The sequence below is a fragment of the Eucyclogobius newberryi genome, unplaced genomic scaffold (assembly GCF_026437365.1).
Source record: "Eucyclogobius newberryi isolate DKJ021-1_F unplaced genomic scaffold, fEucNew1.0.hap1 SCAF_17, whole genome shotgun sequence".
NCBI lineage: Eukaryota > Metazoa > Chordata > Actinopteri > Gobiiformes > Gobiidae > Eucyclogobius > Eucyclogobius newberryi.
This window is the reverse complement of record NW_027315801.1, coordinates 29,615,344-29,630,672: the sequence shown is the minus strand read 5'-3', so window position 1 is coordinate 29,630,672 and position 15,329 is coordinate 29,615,344. Positions and strand designations below refer to the sequence as shown.

General features: G+C 41.4%; 1 protein-coding gene across 1 annotated transcript in view; it reads left to right on the top strand.

Annotated features, from left to right (window-relative positions):
* Positions 1-15,329, top strand: part of lgr6 (leucine-rich repeat containing G protein-coupled receptor 6) — a 44,654-nt gene that overhangs the window by 4,417 nt on the left and 24,908 nt on the right. The window contains exon 2 of the mRNA XM_072449857.1: positions 10,036-10,107. Within this exon, the coding sequence (XP_072305958.1) occupies positions 10,036-10,107 (72 nt within the window). The remainder of the gene's footprint in view (positions 1-10,035; positions 10,108-15,329) is intronic.

Genomic DNA, 15,329 nt, shown 5'->3' with positions numbered 1-15,329 from the left:
ACAGAGTGACATTAAGCTCATCATTTAGCTACACAATTTTCCTTAGTAGATTCATACCTGACCTAGAAACCAGTTACAAAAGCAAATCAGTTTTTAACACATGTACACAACTACTTATGGAAACCTAAGAAGGCTTTGATCACACATGAGGAACTGAGAATGTCTTGAATGCTTTTATTAACAACATTTAGCAACACATTAAGAAATGGATGTCTTGCAACATAGATAAAGAAATAACCACGAGTCCAATGAAGGTACTTAACTTTCAAATCTCCAAAGGACTCAAAGGTGTGATGTTGAAGTGTGAAACAATGTCTAACAATGTTCAGAAAGAGACAACCTCAGCATACATAAGTTACAGAAATGCAATGTAAATTAATTTATAGGATAGGATTATTATTTATTTAGAATAATAAAACATTGCTTAATAATACAATTTAAAGGCCATGCTGAAAAAATATCTAAATTTTAAACTGTTAGCTGCTGCACATATATATATATATACAATTACAATTACAATTAAACTGTACAGCTTCCGTTTAAGTGCCTGCCTCAAAGCATCAATTCGTCCTCTCAATGCCAAACTCTCCTGAGGCCTGCAATGGACACCAGCACAAAAAGCCACTTCCGCCATGCACAAAAGTGATATTTATGCCATAGGGTGTTGGGAAAAGGCTCAGCTCCTTTTCGCTTTGGATATAGCAGAGGTTTGTGGTTTCCAGAAAATAACCTTGGAGGCTTTTTAAACGTTGCCCGGGGACAGACGGCTGGTCGGCAGGTAGAGAGCGCCACAAAGAGAACAATAGTTGTTCCCTCAGGAGCAGGAGGCAGGGAAGACACAGAGGCCCATAGTGTGCTGAGCCGCTCTATATCCTGTCCTTTAGAAAACTGCAGAAAGCAATCATGACATGAGATCTTGAGGCGAATAGGGTGGAGACTGATGATGCAGGGCTGTTTGTATGTGTCTCCGGCCTGTTGCATGGTGGGAAAGTTGCTGCTTATGAATGGAAATGAATGGTTGTATAATAAAATGTGTTTTACAATTAACACATTTTTACATGTATGTTTACGTGATTCATCTATGATGTAGGGTCTAGAGGAATGCATTTCCCGGTGATGTGCGGTGGAAGGGGTGAATGGCTGCTTGTGACGGAGTGTACAATGCATGCATGGCCCAGATTTCTATTCATCCCTCATTTCCGAATCCATGGGAATGTTTGTGTGTGCACATGAATCCGGACACAATTGCCCTCTGCCTCTCCATCACAGAGAAGTCATTGTCCAGTCCCAGGGCTTGTGGTATGACAAATGTCTCCAACTGTCTTCTCTCACAAACATGCACATACATCATTCATTAAGGCATTCAATTAAACGTTTACATTAGCTGATGAGCAGGTACAGTACTATTGACACTAAACAATCGGTTTAAACAGGATTTCTAAACTGTGTGTTGTTAGTCCTGGTTCAGTCCAATGGTCGTTGAACTAAAAGCCACATACTTTCTAAGGTGGTACTCAGTGGTGTAAGACATAGTTCATTACTGCATCGTGACATGGATCTCTATGTCTCGGTCTGCTTGTCTGTCTGATCTGGGGCCAGCCCTGCTCACTAAAGTGGCTCTTTTGGTTCTGGCAGTGTGCAGGTGATGACTGGTATAAGGCTAATGATAGTTAATGCCTTCTATAACAAAAGACCCCAGTGCACATTTACACATGGGGAAACACACGCATTGCCCAAGCATATTTAAGAACTAAAAACAGGCATAGACAAACTCACAAATAAGTCTAATGATGGTTAATACCCCAGGATCTATTTGTGCTGCATCAAAGCAGCTCGGGGAGAGAAGAAGCCGTATTAGCAGGGATTTAGTTTGAATAATAAACTATTGGCAAGAGAATGTAGCAAAGGGGAACAAAGAAGTGATTGCATTTAAATGACAGCCATGTGTGGAGCAACTTACGCGTTAACCTGTTACCACCCACCTGTCCGCCGGCGAACATTTTCTATATCTCAAATATTCTCTTACATCATCACTTTTATTTCCGTGGTCGATACCAGCAAGCCATACATCATTTTAAAGCTTATTTTCTCAACAAAACGAATATGTCATTGATTTACATTAAATAATATGCCCCAAGAAGCAATTGCCAATAGTTTGTGAGAAAGTCTCAACTTTTACAAACGCATGTCCTACCTGTTTGCTGTTTATGATGGACGAAACGGCTTTGATTCTGTACATCCTTGTACTCAGTCTGTCCGTAAGGAACCATTGAAAAACAATATCCACTTGTATTTTTCCTGAAGTTTTCCGATTTCGAGATATTGTCAAGTAAACAAACTTTTCTTCGTTTCTCGCCGGACGAGAATGCGCTTGTCCGCCGCATTTCTCCATCCATAACAAATGACCTGTTTGACTTATACGATAGTGTTTGACATCGATCTCTTCCTTAGACTGTTTCCTACGGAATGAGACCATCCACGAATTTTTCTGTCACCGGGTTTGTTTGCTACAGCCTCCGGAGGAAAAAAATTCGGCGCTTCCGAAGCACGCGTCCATCTTTGTTTTTAGCCCTTAGCTTCTGCTAACAGGCACGCAGGAGACTTTGAGTGACATATTATTCTAGCCAATCAGGAGACCTTTTTCCTGATAGGCGGGACAAAGGGTTTATTTACACAGAATTCTCCCTGTTCGCATGCGTAAGGCTCCGGGAAGGCTGTAAAGAGCCAGATTTCTCGGCAGGATTTTGCGCATAACGTTTTTTGAGTTCATTAGCCTTTTGGACGTGCATTTTGTTAGATATATGTATTATTATACCAATACAAAAATAAAATAAAAATATTATATATTTTTTTTTTTTTTAACCTCTATATGGGAAATTCATGGGTAAACTCATATTTACACATTTTCACATATTTTTTTTTTAGCGGTTATAATTGCTATTAGTGGCCTACAAAACATCAAAATGTATGTTTTATGATCATAGAGGTGCTAAAATTGTAATAAAACAGTTTGGCACAGTTGGCACATATTTGGATCACTTGTTCCGAATATACTTTTTGATACAAAAAGGTCAACAGCACCAAAATGCCTGTTCCTAGAGATCTGAAACTTTACACAGTTGTTGTCAACAAGATAAACATCATGTACAGTGAACAGCATATGCACACAATGAAATATGTCATGCTCAGGACCATTACAAATTGACAATATTCAGGCGAGACTAAAAAAGGATGTTTTGTTTATGTTTGGGCCTCTGTAGTGTAAGTTCTGAAGCCCTGACAGTGTTCATGTGCACATCTGCAGAAACTAGAAGGCCTAAGCTTTCTAATGATGCATCACACTTGCATGTGGAACATAAGATCCTCTTTTAATAAGCAATGCCATTTAGGTATGTCCAACCATTGTGCACAGGGCGAAAATAGGTGGGTGGTAACAGGTTAAACACATTATCAATTTGGGATCTCCCTCGTTGAAAGTTATCAGGAAGAGGCAGAAAATACAGAAGAACGAAATCAGAAGAATACTTCAAACCGATTGAGTGAAGCATCTCAACAGCGGATCAAGCAGATGAATCAGATCAATCCATCTGAGAGTAAAGCACATTTTTGAAAATAACATAGTCCATATTTCTGCTAAAAATGGCCAATTTATGTCCGTCAGAGTTGCCATGTTTCCAGCCAAGCCACAATGCTTGATTGGATTGGTCATCCAGTGGGCCCAGTCCACACGAAGCAGCTGGAAAGGTCCAAGATGAAGTCTCGTCAGTTTGCGTCCCAAATATTGTGGGAATTGATTGTACTGTGAAAAGCAGGTGCAATTGCATCTATGAAAGCAAAAATAAATAAATAACCTAACTGACACGGGCACAAACGCTCACCTCGAAAAAGCTCTATTCATAGATCAGTTGGCAAGTGTATGTCTGACTGCATTACAGCTAGTTGAACCTTATTGATTCAGGAAGGCATCACGGGCACTGCAATCATCATCATCATCTTTATTTAATATTTTACCAGCAAAACTTTTATCTAGTTCTCTATTGAAATGAATGGAATCCTCGTTTAGCCGTAAATTCAAATTACAACGGATGTGCGGGCAAGATGGCACTGACATTTTACTGCTCTAGTGATTTTTTTCCTGAAAGAAACAATTGTATTCCTGAAGACATTTTGTAAGTTTGGTAACTTGATGGACTTCCTTGTCTTCTCTGCTTATGATGGAAAATAGTCATGGTAATTTACAGTATATCAAAAGGAATTTCAAAAGCAGACATAGCATTTGGATCACTAGCATGTGGTAACTATTTGACCTGTTACTCAGCCTGCTCCTCACAGGTGTATTTTCCATCTGCTCTAAAGAGCTGAAGCTAGAGAAATTACTACCACTGTCTCCTTTACATCTGGAGTGGGAGAGGAAATCTGGATTTTTTTACATGCATGGCAAAGGGCCAAACTAAATTTCTTTAAAGCAACAGCAGCAACATGTCCTCACTCGTATGGGGCTAAGATTTCATGAAATGCTCAGCTCGGTTCCGTTCTAGATGTTATCCAGGGGTACTCTTAAATATTTGAACCAGAGGAACTGATCTCAGGTCTGGGTGACGCTGTGTAGGAGGAGTAGATTTGATCAGTGCCCTCCTGTTTCTGCCATTCATCCAAATGAAGTCATTATAGGGCCTGACACTAACACTCATCAGGTTTCATAGACTCTAGTATCCACTGGTGAGAATCCCCTCAGAATCTGAAATCTGAAAAAGTGTGTGGTGAAATAACTATTCCCTTCCACACTGTGAGTGGAACATAGATCTAACTTCAAACAGAGACTCAGTCGTACTGCATATGTCTGAGCTGTTGATGCCTCTTCTTCCTGGAGCTGCCCAGCAGCTGCCTGTCAGTAAAGTCCACATGTTGAGGCATTTGTGTGTTGTGTAGAGCAACTGTTCCAACACTTCCTGTTCCATTAGCAGAGTGCTTGACCTTTAACCCCTGCCCCTCTGTCTCATGACAGGGTGTGTGTGGGAGGACCCAGAGCCTTCAGAGATGTGTGCATCCATAGATGCACGTGTGTGTTGTACCAGGGCACAGACACATAGGGCATGGATATGCTTCCCATGACGAGGTCACAGAAAAACATCTGCCCTCTCCACCCAAGCATCCGGCTGTCATTCTCTGACTGCATTGAGTGGAAAGTGCAAAACAGGAAAACACAACACACAAACACATATCCATCTTTGATGTTATCTGCTGTGTGCTACTGCTTACCTTGGCCCCAGTCTTTGTGAATGAGAATGTGAGAGATAATGAGCAAGTGCCTTGGGAAACAAAGGCCGTGTACCCCTCCCAGGAAGTCTGGGGCAGAGAGAAAAAAACACATCTTTAGATGCAGGAGGAGGGGAGGAAAGCATTGTGCCCTCCTTCCTGACTTTTTGTGTGTGTGCACCTTGTGTGTGAGCAGCAGAAACTGAATGCCAAAGCGTTGATCTATTCAGACAGAAAAGAGCAAACAGACTCAGACCTCACCCTCAACATTCAAACGCACTGTTTGAGCCCCCTTCACACAGAGCACAGCCATTAAGGCCCTGTTTAAACCCAAGCTTTGACTACTGCTCCCATTGTGTGGAATAAAAGTGGCTCTTTCATCGCCGCCTTAACTGTTTCAGAGATCTAAGCAGAGTGGATCAGACACAGATTCCGACTGAAGACATAACTGTCATAGTTACAGTCAAAAACAGGCCGAGGTGTGGCCCTCTCTGCCAGTGCATAACTTCTGCCTCTGGGCACAGCTCTGCTGCTGCAGTAAAGATCCATTACTCTAATGTTCCTACGGATTAGCCGCCTTCAAAGAGCAACAGCTTACCACTATTATTGAGTGCTTGTTTGGTAAGAGCCTCCACCTGAGTAAGGGACGGGTGAGAAATCCAGGGAAGAGAAAGGAGGTGTAATTGGGAGGTCCTCGGGATAAGTGTTTTATGTGTGAAAGTGAAAGTCATAAAACATTTCTTTCAAGGTCATTGGACATTGTCGGCAGTGTTCATTTATTGCCAAGCAGCATTTCCAAAATACCTGCATGTATATTCTGGACACAGTTTCCTACACAATGCCAAATCTCTTGTAGGATCAGTCTGGATTTGAGTAAGATTGTTGGTTGGATTACGTTGATGTTGACTGTTTCACATGGGTGGCCTATACCGTCCCAAGTACATAGCCGGCATACTGCCACCAAAGTGCTTGTGGACATTATCTTATTCTATTTGATGTGGCCACATATTTTCCTGTTCTAAATAATCAACTTTGGCCACCTAGCCTCCAGCCTCAAACATGTTACCATGAAGCCAGGGACATATTCACACAGCATCTTTGATCACACTGTCGATAGCAAACTTCACTACTTCTGTTGACTGAGAACATCAAATATGATAAATAGCATTGTAAATAATGTACTGTGTAGTGCCATGCTCCAGTTGAAATGTCAAACATAGTCAGAAAGCAGTGGACAAGTAACTAACCCGAGTGGTTTAATAAGGAAGAGACAAGAGCTGTGCCAAAGCCAGGCTTCTGTTCTCTACACAATGAGCCAAGTTATGGTCACTCCCTCAATCAGGGCATGAAACGAACAGTATTCTAGATAGTTTCTACAATAAATCTACTCTCTATTAAAGACATGCAAATGCATGCAATACAACACGAGCTGCTTAATATATAAACTTATATCATTTATCAAGTTAAAATCACTTTATCAAATGACATTTGTGTTTATAGGGTAAAGAAAATGTGAATACTGGTATGTCAATTGGACAAAATGTTTAAGATTAACGATGTTTCAGCACTCATCCAAGTAACTCAGTCAGATCCTCTGACAGCGTGCTAAGATTAAGATGACCCATTACGGGTATGAAAAATATGCTAAATATGACTCAGGTGACAGTTCACACCTTAGAGTCATTGATAAGACTTAACCACCAACAGATACTTCTGACTGTAAACAACGAGCTTCTGTGAGTTTCAGACAGATATAAGACAGCGACGCTCTAGTTCTCCAAAGTAGCTTCTTGGATGCTTCTTATGATTTTTGTCCAATTGAAATAATTCTGTTTTCGTTTGCTATGGAACCTACCTGGGCAACTGAAGGTCTGCACTGACAGTTGTGTCTGCATAGGGTGTTTCAAAGTACATTACAAAATGTGCTTTTTGTTGGGACACAACTATTTTAAACTTTAAAATTTTAAGAGAAAGGTTGTGTATCTAAATTAATTGTTTTATTTCCCTTAAACATACACCAGTTCTTGTTTGTCATTCACCTGCTACAATTCTCCACATCATGTAAACTGGTGAGAATACGTCAGACACAGTCATCTGTATAGATTGGCCCATAGCCAGACAGCACCCAAAAACACACAGACACACACTAAAATTGCCTGTAACATGAAAACACAAACTGCAATTGTTAAACACGACCATTGTCATGACCATTGTAATTTATTTTGCCGCAGTTAATTTGTGCAGAAAATATATCACAGCACCAGCCGACACAATACACATGTGGTAGTCATCAATCATAATTATCATGGTTTTAAAAAGCCACAGCTGTTATTTGATTTCAAAAACAAGCCATAGGCCTGCTCCTTCCAACGATACGTCAAGTTGTCAGTGGAGGCCTTGGCCTGAACAGCCGAATGTCTGTGTTCCAGTGAGCTGGTGGAAGAGCAGAGATGAGCTGTGTTCAACCTTTCTCCATGACTCATCCGAGTGAGTCTTATTTTTAAACATTTTACACTCTGCTGCTGCATGTTTATCTGTCTGAGAGAAGGCTGCTGCTTATTATGGACTTCACACAAAGAAGGTTTATGGCTGCTTTAATGAGAATCAGATAGGACAATTGAAGATGCATCCCCAGAAGGTGAACGTGGCTTTGGAAATGTGCTACATTATTAAAAACAACTCATTACTAACGTAGAACATAATTAAAGTAATCTATGGTGTGCAGCAGGGTTCAGTGCTGAAACCTAACGCTGCAGTTAGGTGACATTATCAGAAAGCATGGCATTAACTTCCACCGCTATGCGACACACGGCTGTATTTATCAATGAAACCTGATCAGACTGAAGTAGACAGACATGAAGAAAATTTCCCTTCTGGGACACTTAACCTTGACTTTAATCTTTAGAATACAAAACTGGATGACACTTAATGATCTGCTTCTTAACACTGAAAAAAAACAGCGAGACTCTTCATTTGAGCAGATACACTGTCAGTGTAGCCTCCACTTCTACTGTAAGCACAGAACATCTAATTCAAGCCTGTAAAACAGCCTATTTTCATTTGAATAATATTGCCAAAATGAGACAAAACCTTGCCTAAAAGTGATTCTGAAAAACATATCACTGTTTTATTTAACTTTCTGTTCGTTTACAACTTGTGGTTTTGGGCGCTGCGAAAATAATTTAAATTGAATTAAAGATGAAACAAAGATTATTGATTAAAAGGCCTATGCCGTGATGACAGAGGTCTAAATGATACAAATCTGTTTATTGTTTATTGTAGTCGTGACATTTCTATAGCAACATCAATATCGCAACATTTACTCCTGACTTCACTCATCCAATACAGCGTTACACTTGTTGTATTCATTCTCCAGATGAAAGACTGGAGTCTGTGCAGATTACACCACCTTATAATTGACATGACATCACTGCTGAGCTCCGAGGGAGACCTCCATTTCATGATCCCGATACACAGGTTATGCTTATGAAGACAACATTCTTTCTGTACTACCGTCACAGCAGAAAGGGGGCAAAGTTTAAGTAATAGTCTACATTAACGTGGACTAAAGTTGATTTAGCTTGTACCGGTAATGTGCAACAATTGCTACGTAACAGTGAGCTAATTTTCAGGCCAGTAACAAATACTTTCAAGCCCTGTCCTTGACTAACATTTTGGCTTCTCCTTGTTTCAGAGATGTCGGACCTCCCTGCAGAGGGCAAACGTTACAGGAAATGAACAAGCCATTACCCTATGCTCAGAAAGAAAAGGTTTAATGGCAGCAAAGACTGGAAAATTATGCAAATTGGGTTCAACTGTAAACAAAATCCAGTGTCTCTTACCTACAGTATTGACAGAAAACAAACTTTTAGGCTGGCTGTATTTGTCGTGTTTCTTATTATGAGAAACTATGGAAACAATCAGATTCCTGTCGCGGCCTTTGGTGTGGCGGCTTTTTTTTTTACCACATTTCCTTGAAGTGGATCTAGATCATGGCTGGTAACAGATCCTTTCAGAACCTGTCAGCTCCACCGACTCCACAAACAAACAATTGGTGTCAAAAATCCCAACTGCGAAGGGCTTCTGAGAGCATAGTTTACACTCGCAAGCCCGGTGGTCTGGTTTTATGAGTAATGGTTAGTTTCATGCGCACACACATAACCAGGTCAGCAGACTCCTGTAGAGACCCCATGGGCAGTGAAAGTAAAGGAGAGCTGATGTAACGCCTTTCAAAGTGTTTATCAAAGCAATGACCTTACGTGGCCGAGGTGAGATGGTTGCAAATGTTTCTCACCAGTAGCTGACACAGAAACTTAAAAAGCATGTTATAATATGTGTATCAGCAAATACGTTTGACCCTCACTCCTTCCCGTCCACTGCACAGCTGCATCAACACTGGTCACGCCCGTCCCGTCAGAGGCAGCAAAAAGCCAACTTTATGTTACCTTTCCAAATAACAAAGCAAAAAGGAAGGTCTTAAACTTGAGCCAAAACGGATGGAGGGATGGAAGGAGACGGATAGATACAGAGGCACAGAAGGGTGAGATCTAAGGCTAGGTAGGTGAACATCTGGAGAGAGAGAAAACAAACAAAAAACTGTGCGGGACGAAGAGATAATTTGATGTGATTCATTGGGGAAAATTCTCTTCATCACCACCCTCCACCCCACATCTGTCTTATGAAAAGCAAATTCCCAAAACTGCTTTTTTATCATACAAGAACAAGCACAAATTGTGATTTATTCCCTTTGATGCAAACTGTCTTGTTTTCTATCCATAGGGACTTGAGTATGAACAACATCAGTGAAATTCCGCCCAGAGCCTTCCACCGACTGCACCTGCTCTCCGAACTGTGAGTACGCTTCAGCTGTGGACGTGGTTCCAAGTGTTTTTGCATAAAAGGACCCTCACCAAATATAAGCAGGGTTAAAATTACAAATCCACGTGTGAGAGTTACCGATTGTAAAAGATGAACACATCCCTACACTCAAACTAAATGGGCATTTACACATTTTTGATATTGATACGATACCAAGTACTTTGGGGGTAATCTTTTCCATGCTGATACTCGATACTGGTCTAACCTTATTTTTGAAGGCATTTTAATAAATATATGAATAAAACAGTTACATTTAACTAGTTACAGGCAGTGTTTGAAGTGCTCCATTTTGTTACTTAAGTAAAAGTGCAGATGCAGGGACACAAAATATTAAAAGGCTCATAAAAAATCTACGTAAAAGTATTGAAGTACCCCTTTAGGCTGTAAAGGACAATCTGCCGCTGCATGAGTGTGGAAACAATGGAGAGATTGACCTTAGATTAATGCCCTGGTATTTGCATATCATTATCCATACCCAAATTTGACTGAGTCAGCATGCATACTGTATATGAACATTTCAATATTGATACTCTCATCTCTACTGTACATCAAAGAACTAAATAAGCATTCACACACACATTCACAGACACAGACACCAGAAACAAGGTGGATTAAGACATAAGAGATATTCAGTTGTGGGAGAAGGCTGTGTTACTGCTTCCGTCTCCCCAGTAATTCAGATCTGAAACATATGAAAAATATATGAAACTAAATCAGCTGCATAACAAAATCTGGTCTACCCAGCACCAAACTGTACAAAACTGTACCAAACTGTACAAACATGTAGCCAGTGGTAGAAAGTCAGTAAGTACAAAAGTAAGTACTGCACAATTTGTAGGTCTCTGTAGTACATTTTATAGTGGATGCTTTTACCTTTTACATCTTTGAGCAGGTATATGTACTTTCTACGATACTACATTTTTTGATTGCACTGAAAAGTAGAAGTTTTTTTTTTCCTTCAAATTTGAGATTTGAGATTTGGAGGTTATTTTTAAGCATGTTTATGGAGTTATCTTGCCTAAAGGTATCGACCAGGAAAATTAATAAATACAATTCTGGACAATTCTTTATCAAGATCACCACATCTGACTCTGTAACAGTTCTCAAAATCTTACTCACTTTACTCATTTTAAAGGGGTACTTCAATACTTTTACGTAGATTTTTTATGAACCTTTTAATATTTTGTGTCCCTGCAGCTGCACTTTTACTTAAGTAACAAAATGGAGTACTTCAAACACTGCCTGTAACTAGTTAAATGCAATTAAACAGTGGTCAAAGCTCTATATCACACTACAAGTCTAGCTCTAATGTACTTTGGCAACGGTGCCTCTCTCACATCACAACTCACCTATGGCAAGAAACACACAGTTGTAGGGAAGTTGATACACATAAACTGCTGATACAGATTGATGACTTTGGGCTGCCTCTGATCTTTATCGTACCAAGAAACTGCCTGCAGCAATACACTAGCCGATCCTGGACAGAATTCTAGGCTGGGACTCGCAGAGGAACTTGATATTCGCAGAGAGACTAAATATATGGTCCTTAAAGTAGAAAAAGCTTCAGTTGTAGTCATCTGGACTCAGTTTGAAAAAATAGAAGTTTCGACTCTCATCCAAGAGTCATTGTCAATAACAGAATTTAGGTCGAGAACTCCGATATTCATACTGTTCAGTGGTAAGACCCGCCCATTGGGAGGAGCCTTCCTGAAGTAGAAAGAGTTGTTTGTTTCAACAGAAACTCCCCCTTGTATCTACCGAGCTAGCCTATTCAGAATCTTAATGGGCTATTAGAAACCTCTTTGTCTTTGTGAGACCCTGGCTCAACCACCCTGAGTACCTGATTAGCATCTGAATGTCCTTTACCTTTCCAGGGGTTCAGAATCCCATTATAAATAACAGGAAGATGAAACCTAAGCCCTCCATTTCTGTTTAAAGAAGGTCTTTCTTTTTTAACAAAAATAGCTTCCTTGACTCCTCTTTCAAACCATCTTTTCTCCCTGCTTAAAACCTTCACCTCACCGTCTTCAAACGAGTGATTAGAGGCTTCAAGATGGAGATGCACGGCGCTCTGAGGTCCTGAACTAGTATTTCTTCTGTGCTGATAAAGCCTCTTGTGTAGAGGCTGTTTCGTCTCACCTATGTAACGTTCTTTACAACTTTCTTCACTGCATTGGATCGAATAAACTACATTGCTCTGTTCTCGGTCCTTAAAGTGTTTAGAGAAAGGCCTATGTGCTCACAGTCCGAGCTGTTCACACTTTTACAGCTGTGACTTATAAATTACGGGAGAAAAAAACAAAACCTTCCATAATACCTGGTCTAAATGGACAATAACGGACAAACATGAACTAACTGAACCAAGTAATAACCAGGACCAAAGCAAGACTAAGTCAATACTAACACAGCAAGTCCCAAGAACTTAACCAGACCTTATGAGTAAAAACAGATCTGTGTTTAACTTCTACATAACATTTAGTTGTTTGACTGAAGCATCAGCATTTTAATGTTTTTTTCACGGAAGGTTCTGATTTTAAAGGTGCGTGGTGTCAGAATCAGAATCAGAAAAGGTTTATTTCCATTTTCAGTGAATAAAATTCACAAGCTAGGAACTTGCTTTGGTGATTCGGTGCAACATGTAACAACTGTATTAAAGGCGGTATGGACGATTTTTCGGCGATTTGAGAACGCAGGTGGAAGTGCGCATGCGCACTCCCCGTGCGGACTGATACAACACACACGTGCGTTTGTTTATTAGCGCAACGGAGCGCATCGCATCGCTCGTCTCCCATAGATTTCTGTCCACTTCTGAGTCAGCTCGAACTGTCTTTCTCCGTCTTCATTTTGCCCCGTACACTGAGGAAACTATATTATGATAGATCCATGCGCTTAGGCACGCGGAAACGTGGGGACGAGCCTGACGCGGCTGCAGATGAGCGGTAGGTGCGTTTTATGATTGATACGTGGCAGGACAAATGATTTATCCACGCCACGAGGAAACATGATAAAAAAAAAATGCTGAAAAAATCCTCCATACCACCTTTAAATAAGGCATGCATTAAAGAAACACTGTTTAAATTTACTAATAAGATGACAGAATTAGTATGTACACAATTTTACAGTTGAATTTATAGCTGTGAACAGTACAATGACTGGTTGTTGATATAAGAATAGTTAAAGTGGCAGGTGTAAAAAGCGTTCATGAGTCCGACAGCAGAGGGAAAGAAATTGTTCTTGTAGCGGGAGGTTGTGGTCTGGATGGATTATAGCCTCCTGCCTTAGGAAATGGCTCAAATAATCCTTGTCCAGGGTGAGAAGAGTCGGCTGTGATCCAACCTTCTCGTCTCCGAGTCCTGGAGACATGCAGGTCCTGCAGGGATGGAAGTCTGCAGCCGATCACCCTCTCAGCAGAGCGCACAATGCGCTGTAGTCTCTTTGTCCCTGGCTGTGGCTCCAGCGTACCACACGGTGATGGAGGAGGTGTGGATGGACTCAATGATGACCGTGTAGATCTGCACCATCATCTCCGCTGGCAGCTTGACTTTCCTCAGCCGCTGCAGGAAGTACATCCTCTGTTGGGCTTTCTTAATGAGAGAGCTGATGCTTGAGGTCCTGGGTGATGGTGGTGCCGAGAAAGCGGAAGGAGTCCACAGTGGTGATGGGGGAGTCCGTCAAGGTGGGGTGAGGGTGGGGGGGCTGTGACTTTCCTGAGGTCCACAATCATCTCCACTGTCTTCTGGGCACTGAGCTCCAGGTTGTTACCGCTGCACCAGGACACCAGCCGGTCCACAGACTCACCCCCGTCCGAGAGGGTGGTGTCGTCCCCAAACTTGATCAATTGTACAGAGTTGTTGCTGGAGGTACAGCAGTTGGTGTACAGGGAGAAGAGCAGAAGAGAAAGTGTGCAGCCCTGTGGAGGACCCGTGCTGATAGAGAGTGTCTGAGACAGCCGCACGCACTGCCTCCGATCCATCAGGAAGTCAGTGATCCACCTGCAGGTGGAGTCAGGCACGTTGAGCTGGGAGAGCTTGTCCTGGAGCAGAGCAGCGAGGATGGTGTTGAATGCAGAGCTGAACTCCACAAACAGGATCCTGACGTATGTTCCCGGGGAGTCCAGATGCTGCAAGATGAAGTGGAGTGCCAGATTGATGCCACTGTGAACTGCAGAGGGTCAAGCAGGGAGGAGGTGAAGGACTTGAGGTGGTTCCAATGACTTCATGACTACAGACCACAGGCCTCTAGTCATTAAGTACAGTGATCCGGGGCTTCTTTGGAACGGGGACGATGATGGAAGAATTGAAGCAGGCTGGGACATGGCATGACTCAGGTGTTAGAAATGTCTATGAAGACGGGCGTCAACTCTCCTGCACAGTGTCAATGTAACTTTTCAGATGGAGATGCTTGCCTACTTAGAACTGACACCTTGCTTAGAATGTTCTGTATGGCATAGGGTCTCTTTATCAGATCTGTGGAGAGTTGACCTTGGTCAGAGTAAGAATGCAGGCGAACATCTCCATAGAGGTAAGCAGGTAGCGGACCCCCACCAAAAAAGAAGCATGGTGCACCTTAAATATGAACAGGATTTGTCCTTTATTCTGCCCAAAAAAGATTTTGTTGAAATAAACACACATAACTATTTTACAAAATAGGTGCATAGGTTGAATTTGTCCTTTAAGACTAGAAGTTTGTCCTTAAGACTTGTCCTTAAGACTAGAAGCCAAGATTGAGCAATCTAAATAATCATATATAAAATCAGCAAAAAAAAGCTGTAACAAAATTCAAATAGATGACTTAAAAAATAATAATTGGGCTCTTGAATGGGCTCATGGATAGTCACTTGACAGAGCCAGGGCCACAGCGAGCCTCCTTACAAATAAAATACATATTAAAAAAAAAAAATGCATTTAGATTACATCCCACCCCCCACAGTCCCTGAATGTCCTTGCTCCGCCCCTGCTCCAGCGTCACCTGATGACCTTCTGCTCTTCACTACACTTCATTACAGGCTGCAAACTATTGATGATGCATTCTGTTGCATTTGAAAAAACATTTCTAAGATGTTGAACAATGCGCACGCCGCAACAGCTCCGTCTGCCAACACTGGTGTGTGATTGTGTGTGTAACCATTTACCATTTAGTTCAATAACAGTGCCCAGGTATTTGATTTATTTATGTATTTTTCACTCTAACACAAC